This window comes from Pungitius pungitius, chromosome 13, assembly GCF_949316345.1.
Source record: "Pungitius pungitius chromosome 13, fPunPun2.1, whole genome shotgun sequence".
Classification (NCBI taxonomy): domain Eukaryota; kingdom Metazoa; phylum Chordata; class Actinopteri; order Perciformes; family Gasterosteidae; genus Pungitius; species Pungitius pungitius.
Window position 1 is genome coordinate 13,498,403 of NC_084912.1, and position 16,510 is coordinate 13,514,912.

A 16,510-nucleotide genomic window follows, 5' to 3' on the forward strand; every position below is an offset into this window, starting at 1 on the left:
GGGTCTCCATCATCACGTTCTTGCTCCAAACCGTGTAAACTAGCAGTACTTCCAGTGCTTGGAAGCATTACGCGTGACACTGCAGGTTTCTATGCCAACGTCGAAGTGTCTTAAACTTGGGTGTGAGTTCTCTGGTTTCAAAAAGAAGAAGTCAAGTTTGTTAGGATATCTACGTCCACTTCTTGTATCCAGTCCATCCCATGGATATCGTCTTTAGGTAACCTGATAAAACTGTTGACAATCATCTGATGGCTGCTTATGTTCATGTCGGAATGACTTCCAGCCAAAGCTATAAAAATAAGAACTGAGTTGCCCTTTAACCGGTCTCCTTCGAAGATGTGTGAATGGTGGATCTGAGAGCCAAACTACGTGTTAATACTTCAAGTCCTTCAAACTCTGTCCATCTCGGGTTCACTTTCAAAACAAAAGAAACAATTCAAACATGGTTCCTTAACACTTAATAAGGACATTTAAGTAGCGCTTGCCCCTCCTCTTCGTTCCTGAAAAGCTGACTCTGAGGTTGGAGGGATTTCCAGCTGACGGCAGCAGGGCAGAGTTGTTTGATTCAGCTGCAGCACCCTGTCAGCCAGGAAACACTTTTTGTCAGACCTTTTTTGAATAATTGAACTCCCCCGGCCGTGAGAGCTCCCAGCAGTCATAGCGCCTGTTTTAGGGAGCAGGTACTAAAGCAAATGCCCCGTGCTCAAGCGTGACTCTTCACAAATGGTGCCCCCCTGGGTAGTTTACATTTATTATTCTTATTGGTATTATTAGTTCTGATATGGCTTTTTACAATAATTAATGACAAGGCTCAGAACCTTTAACACTATGTTTTAATTTCTGTGAAAGATTCAGAGGGTTGATTTTTACTTGTCTGTTTCTTTCCCATTCTTTACAAATGTTCACCATTGGTCCAACAAAACACATGCAAAGTAAATGTTTGAGCGAATGTCAAAGCAACCCAGGCCCAGAGAACCATGGCCGATGGGACGGAGGGAGATAGAGGAACCAGAGCGAAATAGGAAATTTAATTTCCTCAAACCCCTATGAGCAGTTCTCATAATTACATAGTGTCGTGGGAGCAGGGGGGTTGGGGTTGTAATGTCAGGGAAGCGAAGCAGAAAGGAGACAAACCGCGCCAAGAGAAATTGTCCGTAATGGGATGGGTGGGAGGATAAGGATGGGGAGAGACAAAGGTGACGGGAAGGTGCAAGGCTTTTAAGGGGCAGTGTGGATGGGAAAAGGCGTTATGCACCGGCTCCATGCTTATTTCCGCCCCTTTTTTTGTTGTTAAATATGCAGTTAGACCACAGACCCTCCTTGTACTTTCTAATCAAATCCCCATTTTGCCCACATTCAGCACTGTGCGGTAAGTCATACTGAAATTGAAGGATTCCCTGTTCGTCCTTCAATTTTCTCGACTATTGTTCATCCAATGGACTCATTCTTGGCGGGTGTGTTACTGAGGACTAAGGAAGTGCAGTATCCTGTGCAGCTCTACAAAACTACAGGACACATTTATTAGCGGCACTTTTTATACACCCTATGGAGTTTGAGCGATAACCCCTTTGAACTGAAAGATTGTAGATCTATGTAGGGGGGGTCGGGGGTTGTGTGGTCCGGAGACTAGAAAGGGTGCCACAGGGTGTGAGGTGTCCAAGGCAGCACAGCAGACTCCTCGAAGGCCCCTTTTTTTGTTGAACGGGGTGCTGCACTAGTTTGTCTGAAAAGCTGATAATTGTTAAACCTGTGAAACAGAATTGGCCCATTTTGTTACAGGGTCTTGTAAGACAAAAGGTCATGTGACAAAACGATGATCTCAGTTTTTCCATTATTGTTTGAGCTTGTTAGATCCAAGAAGGAGGCTTTGTCATTTTTCTGATGAAAGTTGGTGGCACAAGTGATGAGATCAATATGGCGTATTTGCTTGTGGAATAGATTATTGATTTGCTTTGTCACAATTGTGGCTGGATCTCCTTTTAGTAGCTGAGTCCATCTAACATTTGAACGTTTTTTCTGGTTTAAAGCTGGCTAGCTTTTAGTCTACAATTGCTTAGACACACCTGAAGTAGTTGAACCCATTGAAATCTGCCTTGCAAACCCATAGACGGACTGTGGACTCTGGGATGTGCACTTAGTTGCCAGTTTATTGGGTACATCAAAGCAGGAACAGTCAACAAAAGATGATAAATAAGTTTAATAAGCTCATACCGTTTAGTTTTACCATTTCTGTGAGCCTAACTAGCAAGTTGTTATGTTGATAGCCATTTTCTATGCTAAGCTACCGTCAATGACTCCTGTTCTGTAAATCCTATGCAGACAGCAGATTTATGTTGTCCTTCTCATGTCCTTCTAGACGATCTAGAAAGTGACGTCTTTGTGTGTGGAAGTCGTTATTTATCAGAGACGTTTTTTTGCCCCGTGCGTCACCACTGCTGCTGTTCATTGCATTTTTTTTGCAGACATATTTTTCCCGTATTTTCCTCCACAAATTTGTTCACCCCTCGACCGGCGAACCGACATTGGCGGAGATCGGCGTCCACTATGAGGACGCCATCCGCGAGTCATTATAGTCCGCCAATGACGCGTTGCATCAGTGGTCATATTTATGTTTTTTTTTCCCGACAAAAACTCTTCAAACTGATTCAATCTCTCGTAAAAAAAATCTTTGTTTTAATAATGGCGGAATTATGCTATGAAACCGGAAATGTGAGACTCCTGAAAGGATGTAGTTAGCAGACCAATCACAGCCTTGCGGGTTGAGCTCGCAAAGCTTTTGAGCTTAAAAGTTTAACTTTAAACTTTCCGAGTTTAAAAAAATTGGTCGACACACGCAAGCACGCAAGAGGGGTTGAAAACGCAGCAAGGGGCTCTTGCGTCTGCGTGTCCTTGCGTTTCTCTGAAAACGCAGAAGCATAAACTAGGCTGAACACGAACAACGTCAGATCAGACGTAACAAGCCGTGTACAACAGGACGGCAGGGTTTCCTTTGTACTTTTTGTACCATTGCTTGTTGAATAAAAGGGAGCAACACGAGGAATGCACTGTTGTTGGAAAAGAAACCTTTACACAAATCCTGTTCCAAATGTTTCCTCATTGCCCCCTACTAAAAGTGATTAATGCACCACTGCCTTTTTGAAGTGAGTACTTCAGTACAACTGGCTCTTCAGCTTGGGGACAGCAATGCTCATCAAGTCTATTATCTTGTTACATTATTTTGCTTTTAAGCAATTATTTTAAGTTTAATATATATATATATATATATATATATATATTAATGAACAACTTAGGTTTGGGATATTTCCTTTCAGGTGAATCCATTACATGAATTGGGTAAGTATTAAGGTCTAGTGTTAATTTATTTATTAAAATTATCTATAAATGACTCATTGAATAGACGACTATATTAATACATACATTTGTTTATGAACGTGCATACACAAAAAGACAATTTCCCCCCTCCTAAAAACCCACAACCCCCCCCCCCCCCCCACACACACACACACATCATGCTCCAATGCACCAGTTTCATAGCCCATCCACGGCCTCAATAATTTGATTCATTCATTGTCTCGGATTGCCTCCGCCATGCATATTAACAACACACAGATAAAAATACACTTGATTAAAATCACACCCAGTCCAGCCACCCGAAACGCTCGCCCCGGCACGCCAACAGCACAATGACGCCTCTTTCTTTCGGGGGCGGGAGGCAGGGAGCGAGAACATCCATAATGGATTTCATACACTGCATCATTAAGAGTCCCTTTGTGTGTACACACACACACACACACACGACTCTCCCCCCCCCCCCACCTATTTGTTGGCAGCGGAGGGCGTCAGAGTTGATTACCTGAGCGTGGCCCCCGGCGCTCCCAGACACGGCCCCCTGGCCAAGAGCCGGATGAGATGTGATTCCTGTCAGCGCCGAATTTTTCACCCCGAGCTTTTTTTTTCTTTTTGTTTACTTGTAAATAGCGTGCGTTTACTCACTGAGCTGCCGGGGCTGTAATTTGTCAGGACTTGTGGTGTTGTCGCACACAAAGCTGCGGAAGGAATTCTTTGGCGAGATGAAATCACAATGAATTATTTGTTATCTCAGTGCGGCGTCCGCCCTCCGGTGAAGGCATCCATATCGATAATGAGACACGAGCGCTTTTGTAGCGCGTCGCCGCCTCCACCAATTGGTGTGCAGACCAACGCGAAGCACAGCGCGGAACTTCAATAGCTCAATATAAACATTCACCGAAGAACTGATCTGATCTCAGTTTTTACACTAAACCAAGTATTTATCGATCTCCAATAAAGAAAGGGTTCACTTTGGCCCAGAAACCAATGAACTAAGATTGTCATCTTAAAATATAAACGGTGTGAACGATGAAAAAGGGGCCCGGCGGATTTGATGAAAGTTTTTACACCCCAAGGAGAGATGTGGGACTCCAGGACTGGATCAAACTAATCCCCAGAAAATCCCACCGCGTGCTCTCACAGTCACCGGCCTTGGCCACTTCTCCTTCTCCACTTTGGTCCCTGCAGGGAACCTGCAGAGTTAGACTTTGATGACCATCTTGATCACGGACTTCACTCCCGTGATCAGGATGGTGAATTACGGTGGACTTGGTGACCTTGACAGGACCTTGACACGGCACACGACTGAGATCAGGTATGGCTGCATTCTCCAGCCGAGACACTTCTGGTAATAAGCACTGTTAAACATATTATTTTCATAAAAAGGTTGTCGTTTTTTGTTTTAATTCTTTTAAACCTTTATACATCTGTTGGTCTTATTTGCTGTGATGGACACAGTGCTGGTTTTATAGAGCTGCATCCCGGCCTAAACAGACAGGCTTCGTGCCTTCCCTCCTACTGTAACAACTATTTGTACGATGCTTTAGAGATATCGATTTTAACTCAACATCCATTGAAAAATAAGCATTTACAACTCACACACTACTCCCTAAATAGAAGCCTCTGCTTGCAGCGCTCCTTACATTCGAGGATTCATTGATTTTTATTTCTTCTACTCTGCTGCTAGAATTTGGTAAACCTTCATAAGACTTGTTTTGAGATCTCGACAACTCAACATGAGAGAAGCTGTTCGGAAACTTCTTTCAGTTAAAAACCCCTCAAAGAAAACATTGAGCCGATAGTCAAATGGATGAATATATGTCTGAGTCCCTGGTTTACTCCGAAATTGGCGGTGAAGGAAACCTGGGCCGCGGCCAGAAGCAGAGGAACCAACTCACCGCTTAGCTTTTGGGGATGAACGCACAGCTGCAGTCTGAGCTGCCAAGTCAGGATGAAGCTCGCTGTTCCTCACAAGTCCCCAACCAGAGCAGCCACAGACTGCAGGGGAAATCCAAGCAGTCTTGAGCTCGCTGAGAGCAATGTGTTCATCATTAATTGAGAATCTCCTGTGATCAGCTTTCAACAGATATGGTGCTGCTGCCGGCCTTTAGTTTGAAGCAACAGCTCTTTATTGAACCTTTTGTGGCGATGAAACTACATTGACGTTGTCCCATCAGTCCAAATCAGTCAAACATCAAACCAATTTTATTAAGCTGTCAAAAGAGTGTTTGTGCTTAAATGTACTTATGTATTAAGTTGTTTTTAGGAAATTGGATTTTTTTCCCCCACCAAGTAATTCAAGCATCCTTTTTATGTTAACAATGCAAATCGCTATGTGCTTCAAGTGTGTGACGTTTGAACAAGATCGCATCTTTTTTTTCCCGGATAGTCAAAAATCAAAAGTGTTGTTGCATTACACAGAGATACGATACAGGCTGGTTCCAAACACCCCTCCCTGACCTGTTATTGGATAAGACGGATGACTAAAGGGACATTTTGACAATTTTTCAAATTGCAGCACATCCAGTAATTACAGATAGATGGCTCCCGGCCTCCCAACATGCCGCCAGCGCAGAGCAGAATTATTTGTCCTTTCAGCTAGTTGGGAGGATGTAGGAAGGATAATGGGAGAATGTTTGGATTTCTGATGTTAGAGAACCTGCCCTTTAGCTATTAAAGTAGAGGAACATGGGGTTCCTTCATGAAGAGCAAAGCTGGTTTGTCTGTAAAAAGGCCAAAAGGTGCCAAAATGGAGTTGATTACTGAAACCAGCAAGGGCTGACGATGTTTTTTACCGTGTGACTGAGTTTATTAAATAACCCGTGGCTAAATGAAACCATCCTTTACAACAACGCAACACACTCCTATTAATTTTGCACTGGTGCTTTATGCAAATAAAATAACAGTCACGCTTGTTGAAGCGACTTTCCTCTGCTGCCTCCACTTTTACATTCAGCTCTTCAGTTCATTACTGGATATGATTACAATGCTCTCTGCATGCAGATGGAAGAGCCAATGGTATTCATTCATTTTAGGTAAAAAGCTCGGATTTATAGACTTTTTACTGTTATTAATCGGGCACGTGGAGTAATCTGCAAATACGCCTAAAGGTCTGATTTAAATGGTGGACTTTTCTGACCAATGGACCCGTACCTGCTTGTAACGGCCTTGAAGCAGCACCGGTGTTATTTGACACGCCATTTGATTTCATTGTACCTGCGAACAGGGCCTGGCTGGGTAACAGATGCTCAGCCAACCTAAATAAATGTATAACTAGAAGTTTGCATTGCAAAGTCTTTCCGGGCCAGCAGGAAACCTGCAGATGGTGGCACCATGTTTTTTTTTCAAAGCAGCATGTGCCGAAGTGGTTTGCCGGCGAGCAGAACGTTGTACCATCTGTTGAAACCCGTTCACCCCACTGCTTTGTTTGGCTCCCAGCAAACATTGTGACATTGACTTGTTGTTGATGAGGCGGCTGCACAAAAATAACTAAAAGAAAATTGAATAATGCGATGCTTGCATCAGGACCTAAAAACAGCATCAGATCAAACCGCAGCTGGTTTAATGTATCACACCAACACATCCTGTTAAAACGTTAAAAGGTTGCGCTCGATTGAACCGCAGCTAAACTTGGACACCTCGTTATCATCGCTGTCTGTTTCCAGAGGCAAACAGCCACCCGTCATCTTAATGGAAATTTGATCCCTACAGCGTCTGGAAGGTGTGATTTTGAATCTGATGAAAAACTGCAGCCACGGACAGATTCCCATTACACACTTACAGCTACGCAGCCTGGCCACAGATGAGTTTTAATGGACAAATAAAAGCTCTGAAGACAACAGGCGGGTTGGGAGTGACACTTGCTGTCAATGGACGTTTCAAACGCAGTCTGGAGATGCTCCGCTGGCCTTCATCCGAGGCAGATGTCATTTTAACGAGGCATTATAGACATCTCGTTCCTTCAATCAGCCATCAGCACGAACACCTCCTGCATCTGTTTGGTTAAATCAACAACTTGCCAAGTCAGAAAATCAGACTAGTGAAGTTGTAGCAAATGTGAAAATGATTTGTTCACAACCACCAAAACCAGTTTTTAAATCAATTTGAGGCAAGACATCTTGAGTACAGCATGCATGGTGACCCAATGGGGTTTTCCTTTCAATGGCTGGCGATCGACCCATTGGGCCGCCCAGGTCTAAAGTGACACACATCTGACACATCGTGTGCCCACATCAAAAGAGAGAGAGGGCACAGTCTTTGAAGGAGATGGAAGATAGACCTCAATGTGACCTCACCAAACGAGTTCCTGGAGTCACTCTCCTGTTCCTTCCTGGATTAAAACCATACAGAACGTCTGTTTATCCCAAAACACTACGTGTCAGTTCAGAAGGTCAAAAACTACACAAACATTGAGTTTTCACAACACACACCCTAAAGGAATCTACTTTAACTCTATATGGACCATGAATCACTAAATGAATCGTGAAGAAGACTAGAAACTAGAGATTTTCCAAGCTTGGTGGATTCACAGCTGATGTTTGTCCTCAACATGTAACACGAATGCAACATGTGACTGAGCAGAACTAAACTGAGAGTTGTTCTTGTTGTTTAATGGGTTTTACCGTATAGTCACGGTATGTTTGACTCTGTCGTATAGTAAAACATTCACACTTCTTTTGATCTGATTGTGGTGTAGATATTGTTTCTAAAATAAAGCTGGTGGAAGACAAAAACAATGAAAATGTTGGTCTTCAAAGTGGTGTTGGGCCCCTTGTAAGCCCAGCTAGCGTTTCTGAGGTTTCAGTACCCAGGGCCCCAGTTTCCATTCTGTCAAATCAAACTGTGCAGAGCTTTGAGGGATCATTAGCAGTCAAACTAGGATTTAACAGCTAAGCAACAATAACGATCGTACTCCAGGAACGAGCACACACTCTCAGCTTCTCTTTTCGTCCTTCGTCTCTCCTTTTCATCTGTTTTTTTTTTTTAACAAAGCAGAACTAGTCTTTGAAAAAAATGACCAGAGATTAAAAAAAAGTCACTCAGCAGCCAAAGAGAAACGGGGGGGAAGTGTTTTGGCGTCACACAGTCAAACTCAAGGGGCCACAGAATTAACAGGGACGGGGCTTCAAAGCTTCTGGTTATGCTCGGGGGCCCGAGCTGAGCACAGTGTGAGGGTAACGGGGCACACGAAGCGGAGGGAGGAGACATGAAGAAAAAGATGTCCTCATCGCTGTCACTTTGATAAATACATGTCCTGTTCTTTATCTCATTGCTTTAACAACGGGGATCCAGCTTGTTAGCGGCCTTCATGCACTGCAAGTAGCTACTTCCAGTCTGAACAAATAGCTCAACACATTCCCACACTTTAAATGTGCTCCTTCCGTAGTTTTATTTACTTCTACTTTCCGAGTATTCATATTAGATTTTTTGTCTTTAGATGAAAGTATCAACATGTCCATTTTTTCCATGATATTTAATTAGCTGATATATGCTGATACGATTTTACTTCAGGTTGTAAAACACTCAGATTTAGTTTGGATGCTTTTTCTGTAGCTCTTTATATTACAAGTAAATCTGCCTCTAAATGTAGGGAAAGGAGCATAACAATCACATTGCAGGACAAAAGAGACCCTTTGTTTTGTCTCATTTTGTATAACCCGGTGTTTGATGTTCAGTTTTTTGGTGAATATGATCACATGATGTAATTAGGTCTCATTGTCGTACGGTTTTTGAGAAGGTGGACGTAAGTGATGCAGCCTTTCCCTGATGTCTGTCCATCCACAAGCTCATTTTCCCTACATAGACCAAATGACTTAGGGTCGGATCATTTCAGCATTTACCTATTGAAACGAAGTGTTGTTGATTGCCCACCTGGTGGACAGCTGCTTAGGAAAATTAAAATCCTGCACACTGCCAGCAATGGTTTTTTTGTTAGACTCACACCCTTTCAGTTATAGCCCTTTTATCAGGCATCACATTTACGATGCCAAACAACAAGGGGACCTGATCTGCATGGCGATGTGATCGTGTTGTGGATTCGATGCAACACCTCGCGTCTGTGCTTGGCTCGGTCCTGAAGGTGTTTAGGGTTCCTACACTGGAACAAAAACTGCAACGTTAATCACGCTTCAAGGGAAGCTTCTTTACCAGAGTGCTTTTATTTTTGAGGTGTGGCCAAAACTATAATTTGGGATGAAATACGTTTCTTTGGAGAGTGCCGTTTAGCTCAAAAGGTCACTTCATTTAGCTCATTAGCATAGTAGTTAACATGTTTACTACAGGCCAGTACAGTTATTCATAAGGCTCTAGAGTAAGTTCAATCAGGAAGACTATACCCTAGCCTGCTTAAGCCCGTGGCTTATTTCTCATACGTCTGCCAATAACTCCTCACGTACGCTCACTCATTATTTCCTTGCGCTCATTGTTCGAGGCTGTCAATCAGAACATCAGCTGATTAGATATGCTGGCATTTTCTATCCAAAACAATTGCATCACTGGCCTGTGATCTGCTGTCTCTTTTAAACACGTCTTTCTACCTTCGGTACGTCCATGCTGCTGTTTCGCCCTCCTCATTCTAGCAGCCTCATCAGCCAACCCCCACCACCAGGTCCACTGGGGGGTTTATCTCGCTGCTGCTCAAGGCAGACGTCCATCGATCAGAGATCTCCCTGTAGTCTGAGCACCAAGAGGAGGAGGGCTTTATCATTGCATACCAGTTATTCATTTAAACAATTGTCTTCTTATCGGACTTGTCTCTCTTGATGGAAATTACTTTAAGCTGCATGTTCACTTAAACTGTGTTTCGACATTTTCTTGCCTTAAAAGCTGGAAGTCGGTGTGATGTCTGGAGCAGATCTGCTTCCCCATTTGGTTTTGTTCTGTTGTTTTGACATGAGTGAGTGACTGCCGGCTGTGTGGATGAGTGATGAGGCTGCACTGTCTCAGTGAGCGGGCTTCAGGGTGGCTGGGTCGGAAAAAAAATAACCAACCACGCACACACCACACACACACACACACACGGAACGATACAGATGCCTCAGTACCAAAAATGGTACCGTCCTCACACTCTCTTCTACACCCCCCCACCTTCTCCATCTTTGATCTCCCACAGTTAGCCGCTTTCAGCTGTGTGCAAATCCGCCACTAGTCCATGCAATAATGCCCACATCTCATTATGAATTAAATATGTCTACAAATCGTGCAAACTGACCCACAACTATGACCTCACGTGTACTTGAGAACACATTTTAAATGGCAATTGTATTTCCGTTGAAAGAGAGGTGTACTTATTGAGCTTCTGTAATGCTTGCTTCTCTGAAAATGTTGCTTCTGCTTCTTCTTCCAGATGCGTAGTACTCGAGGCGTTTCGGTTTGGCCAGTGGGATTTGTAGGCGGAAGAGCGTATGAGCGGCCCTTGGTGTCCGGGGGTAAAGTGGTGGGCTGGTACACCGGCTGGAGACCAGACCGACCCTTCGCCACCGACATGGCAGGTAAGGGACGCCCCCCGATGAGGTCACACATCGTGTTTTGCTGTTTCTCTACGTTCCCCCCGTGATGCTGCGGTGAAACGTTGGAGGTGTGTAGTTAGATATGATCTAAGCAAGGGGGGCAGAAGCATATCCTCATATCTATTTACTCCACCCAAATTTTTGAAAACAGCAGCCTCTCTGGACAAAGTAACCTAAAAAGGACTGCTTTTCTTAAATGGGTAATCAAAAGATTTAATACATAGAAATAAGTGTGAAAAAAAGAAAAACACTGGAATAAAAAGTCAGGCAATAACATCTTACATATCAAATAATGGAAACAGCGTATGATAAAAGGTATTTACTTGGTTTTTTTAGATTCCTGGTACATAAGTGAAAAACAATGTATGACCTTTGTCACGTGTCTTTGTTACTCTTTCCTGAAAGATTGTTTGAAGGTAAGCACTTACTCTGCTCCCCCCCGGTCACCGAGGGGTTCAAACACTGTGGGAGATAGTGGTGGAAAAGGAGTTCCTTGATTTTAGTTCTTGGCGCTTTGTGTAAACGTCAGCTCGGTGATTACAAACCAGTTCACGGTCAACAGCTTTCATCGGAGCAGAGAGCCGCGCTGTGCTCTTCTCCTTCTGTTGGTTCACCTGAAGAGATTGCACAGCTCTTTCTATTGAGGCTCTGTTTATTTCAGGGCTTAATTCACCATAAAATGAGATGTGATCTTTCCAATTTAATATTCTGACTGTTGCTCCTCCGCACAGGAGCTTCCGCGCTCCTCGGCTTGATTGTTTATTCCAGAGATAAATCATGACGCAGTTTTGCAGAGTCGCGTTGAATTAAACGGTTCTGAGAAGCGACAGATTAAATGGGATCTGAATGGGAGGAACTCGGCAGTCAGAGGCCTCAAGAATCTCGCCGTTATGTGTGTTTTTTATACTGAGGATTTCCATAACCTCAGTATAAAGTCAGAAAAGTCTGCCCCGCTCTCTTAAATACTCTGAGTCTCTATCAAGAGGTGGAGATGATCTTCACTTGTTATTATTGCTATATTCTATACCAGGACAACCACTATATTTATGATCATTTCTACATTGGAATTTCCCCAAAGTCCAAGTCAATAAACGCTTTGATTTGGTGTTACTTCATCCGTATTTAGTCAGGATATGTCGATACCCATGGGCACATGTTCCAAGTTAAAAATTGGCAGCACACTTGAATTGTCAGAGGTTCTGGGAATCGTTTTGGATTCCTACACCATCTAACCTCTTGGATTGACCTGTTGGGCCCAACAGCCCCCGGAGACACAGAGAAACAGCCGCCTGTCTAAATTATTATTTTCATGTTCCATGAAAAATGATAAACTACATATATTAAGCCTAAATAGTTCAAACCAACAGAGCTGATACTCTGAGGGAAGGACTACTGTGACAGTTTTCCTCAAATAGCTCCATTGCTCAGAGGCCTTTAGATGACAAGCCTCCACTTAACCCCAAACAAGAAATAGAAAGGTTCAGCCTACCAAAAGTACTTTTTGTTGACCAAACCAAATCCAAAGAGGGTTTTAATGTAATGGTTCGTGTGTGGACCCAAATGCAATCACACAACTCCAGGGATCTTTGACCTTTTATTTAAAGCTCCGCAAACAGCGGGCAGAGTAACGTTAAAATAAAGGACCGGTAGGTTCACCGGGAGTTAAACAGCGGCAGGCGGGGTCGGCAACAGGCGACCCATCGGAAAACTAGTGAAGAGAGTCGGGCAAAGTGTGTGTGTGTGTGTGTGAGGCAGGAGACTAAATAGTGTTTTGGGCAGTGCTCAGAGGCAGGTGTGTGAACAGGTGACGGGCGTCACACTGACGAGGAGGCAGTGGCAGAAATAGAGTGAGGAGGGTGTGCAGCTGAACCGTGACATTCAAGTTACGTGCTGGATCTATTTCTTTGCAAACAGCAGCCGAGCGCAGGGACGCTCCAGGGTCACAGGGAAGCCGCCGGTTACCGCGGCGACGGGACGATACGTTCGATGATGGTGATGATGACGATGAGGAAAAAGAACTATCATTTGTTTTTACATTGACGTTTGAGTTCATTTTAACCAAGATATAAGATGCAACACCTTTTCATAGGAGCTTTAGCAGTGTGTTTCAATTCCTGTTGCTTTATGGTAGCAAAATGTGTCTTGTGGTTGTTATCGAATCAATTCATCACCCTGACCAAATAATATTGTCCTGTCAGTCACAACTCATCATCCCACTTCACCCACACACATGTCATTACATAATATACAATGATGATTGGACGCTCATCAGTCCAAACACTTATGCAGACCCAGTCGAATAGCACAAGTGCGCTCAGACACACACACACACGGTCACACACGCACAGGTCCACCCCCTGGGATTATTGTAAATTAAATCATGATAACAAGAGGCAGCTTTACTCTCTTTTTTTATGTCTCCTCCACTTTTCCTCCTGTGCGACAAGGCCAGAGATCTCACCTCCTCCATCCTCTGAGCAACCAACCCATTGCACCTAATCACACACACACACACACACACACACACACACACACACACTCTGTGATTACCATTCTTCTTACTGCACTACATAATTACACTGTCAATTTACACTGCTAAGATTTACCACCGTGGCTGAGCTTTCTTTCACATTTTTTTTTTTTTTTTAAACAATGCAAGAACAACAATGGCTGCTGTGTGCGGCCGGCCCTAACTTCTTCCTCTCTTATATTAGTATTCATGGGATTTACAAAGGGGTGTCTGCAGCGCGGAGTGAGTGCCGGTGCATGTCCTAATAGTATTGTGTTATACAGCGTTGTATTGTTAGCGGACCACTAAAGCCCCCCCATCTCCTGCCTGTCTCATTCAGCCAGACACAATGAAGCCGAGACAGTGACGGCCAAGAGGACCACAGCGTGTGTGTGTGTCTCTATGTTATTATAGTCGCACACACACACACACATTACATCACGCGTCTATTCGCAAGACACGCATGCACACACCTGCCAGCACTTGAATTGAAACGCGAGAACAAGCGCAGGTGCTCTGGGACACGGACAGACAAACGGACCTAAACGTGTTCAGCGCATTAGAGCTGCATCTTTGCAAAAATGTGCATGCGTATATGTGTTTGCAGCTCACACCTACGCCAGTACAAGGCGGCTGTGCCTCAACCTCAACCATCGAAAGTAAGCAACCATACATCGTCTGCGCTGAAGTGATGCAGGGACGCCGTACACAGCTCTCGCAGGAACCTGCCAATCCTACTAGCCCCGCCTCAGTGTATTCTCCTCCTTGTGGTCTATTTGATTCAGAATGGTTCATTTAGTAAATTATGAACATCAGTCTGTATTCAACCAGAATTGAAAAGGTAGATGAAGGCCATAAGCTCATATCTACGGTGTTTCATAAGGAACTAAAGTAAGTGGGAGCGTCATAGACTTTCATAAAATCCGACTTCTTTTTGCAATCAGAAGGAGTCGCCCCCTGCAGGCCAGTAGAGAAAATGCAGGTTCAAACACAACAACATTGGATCCACTTTACAGAACACGAGGTTGGCACCTGAAAAGAGCATGTCAGTGTTTGCTCTGACTGAATGCTAGTTCTGACAGCTAAACGCTAAATAAGGTTCTGTCTCCAAAGTGGTCTCCTTGTGTTTGGGTTGGCGAAACGAAGAGATAAGTCGTTTTCTTGTTTGGCACTTTGGATTTAATCAATAAAATAAACCGGCTAGAATGTTAATATTCCGTTTGCAAACACCCTTTTAAACACATGATAAAGAACTACTTACTAATAATGGCAGTTCAAGGTCAGACTTTCCGTATTTAGTCAACACAGTTGTGTGGGCGCATTGACACACTAAAAATACGATGCTACACAAGCATCTTTCTGTGATCAAGGGAGCAGACTTGAGCTAAGATTTCTGGAAAATATTTCGATTTTTGGTTTAAAACCCCAGTTCTCTTACTTACTAACTCTTACTAACAACTAATATTCCGTGCTTCCCACATGTTTTATATATATCTTTTAATTCAGATAAGATATGAAGGTCTGTAATGTCTAATAACTATTGGGGTTATTTTGACAAACTGAATTCGCAGACCTCAAAACATCTCTTTGGAATCATCAGCCAGAGGCTAATTGAAAGTACTGAAATTTGCAAATGAGGCCATTCCTGTGTAAAATAACGTATTTACTGTGTCTTCTCGGGGAAGCTGGAACTCCTTCTGTTTTCTTGGACCCGGCACCCACTGTGTCATCATAAGATCCAATTTCCTGTGTTTTTTTTTTCTAAGTTGTCAGTGCCAGGTGCTTGTTGCCATGGTGTTTTAACACTGAAAGTCCCAGTGGTCACCTGCCAATCAAACCATGTGGGTGGTACTGTTTTACCTTTGTAAAACCTTACAGTTGTCTTTATTCAAACAAAACAGAAACATTATTTTTTCTTATTTAGGAAACACATCCCTGTGTGTTTCAGAGTAGCAGATATACACGTTTCCTGAAGGGCACCTCAGCGGACCACGCTCTGGTGTGACATGAACTGCCGACCGAGGGTCGAAAAAAAAGTTAATTTATATATGTACGATTCTACCGCAGGGTAGATGCAGGTTAACTCCACAGAAATTAAAATGACTCCCTTAGCGGTGAGAGGGAACAGAGGCGTAGAAACCGGGAGGGCAACAGAGTGGAAGAACTTAGGGGTCATAGGCCACCGTGACCTCACATACCTAAAAAATGAATGTGCCAATTAAGACAATATCACATAAACACCCATAGTCAAATGCTAAAAACACAGGTGGCATAGAGTGGAAGTTCACTTTATTATGAATCCATTACGTTTGCTTGCATTTGAAATGCTTTATAATTCTTTCAGACCATAACGTTGCCACTCATGTTTTTGTGCTCTCAGCCTGTTTTGTTTGCCCTCCAAACATGGAGATACCAGGGTAAAAACACATTTACGTCATCGCCCAGTGTGTGGACAGTAATGTGATCAAATATTGAAAACTAGCACTGAAATTGCCCGTGCTGCGTATACAATGACCACAGAACGTATTGCTATCACAAAATGGTTATTCAAAATGTCAAAGTTAAGGGGCATCAAGGATTCATATGCTTAGTGGCTATTTTTGCTTTGGCTTTGGGAAGGTTTTTGTGAGAGAAATTATACTTATATCAGCGTCTTTAGCGTCGTTTAGCACCGCCATGTGCACAACTAGCAAATCATATTTTATAACTTATTGAGGTTTTGTTTGGAGTATTTTCAAATGGATAAGTAGAGATTGTAGCCACAATATTCCTTGGAAGTGGTTCTGGCTACGGTTGCAAAATTCCGGAGATATTCAAAGTTGGAAACTTTCCACGGGAATTAACAGGAATATAGGGGTAATTTAACTTGTCATGGGCTGACATGCATGCAAACATTTCTAATACAACTTTTACTTTTTTAAAACTTTTTTTACATTTTATGAGTAGAACAACAAAAATAGAACTGTTCGAAATCCGTTATTCTGTCTCTTCCGCTTTTATAAGATACCATGAAATCATCCGCTTGACGGCCATTTTTTGTATTAAATGTACATCTTTCGTTGTTTTCTCGCTTCGATTTTTCAAAGGTTACCGAGAAACAGACACGGTTCTATCCGATAACGCCATTATTGTAACCAGCAATAAT

At 43.2% G+C, this 16,510-nt stretch overlaps 1 protein-coding gene across 1 annotated transcript in view; it reads left to right on the top strand.

Moving 5' to 3' along the window:
- b3gat2 (beta-1,3-glucuronyltransferase 2 (glucuronosyltransferase S)) overlaps positions 1–16,510 on the top strand; it is a 33,898-nt gene that overhangs the window by 6,093 nt on the left and 11,295 nt on the right. The window contains exon 2 of the mRNA XM_037464883.2: positions 10,694–10,838. Within this exon, the coding sequence (XP_037320780.2) occupies positions 10,694–10,838 (145 nt within the window). The remainder of the gene's footprint in view (positions 1–10,693; positions 10,839–16,510) is intronic.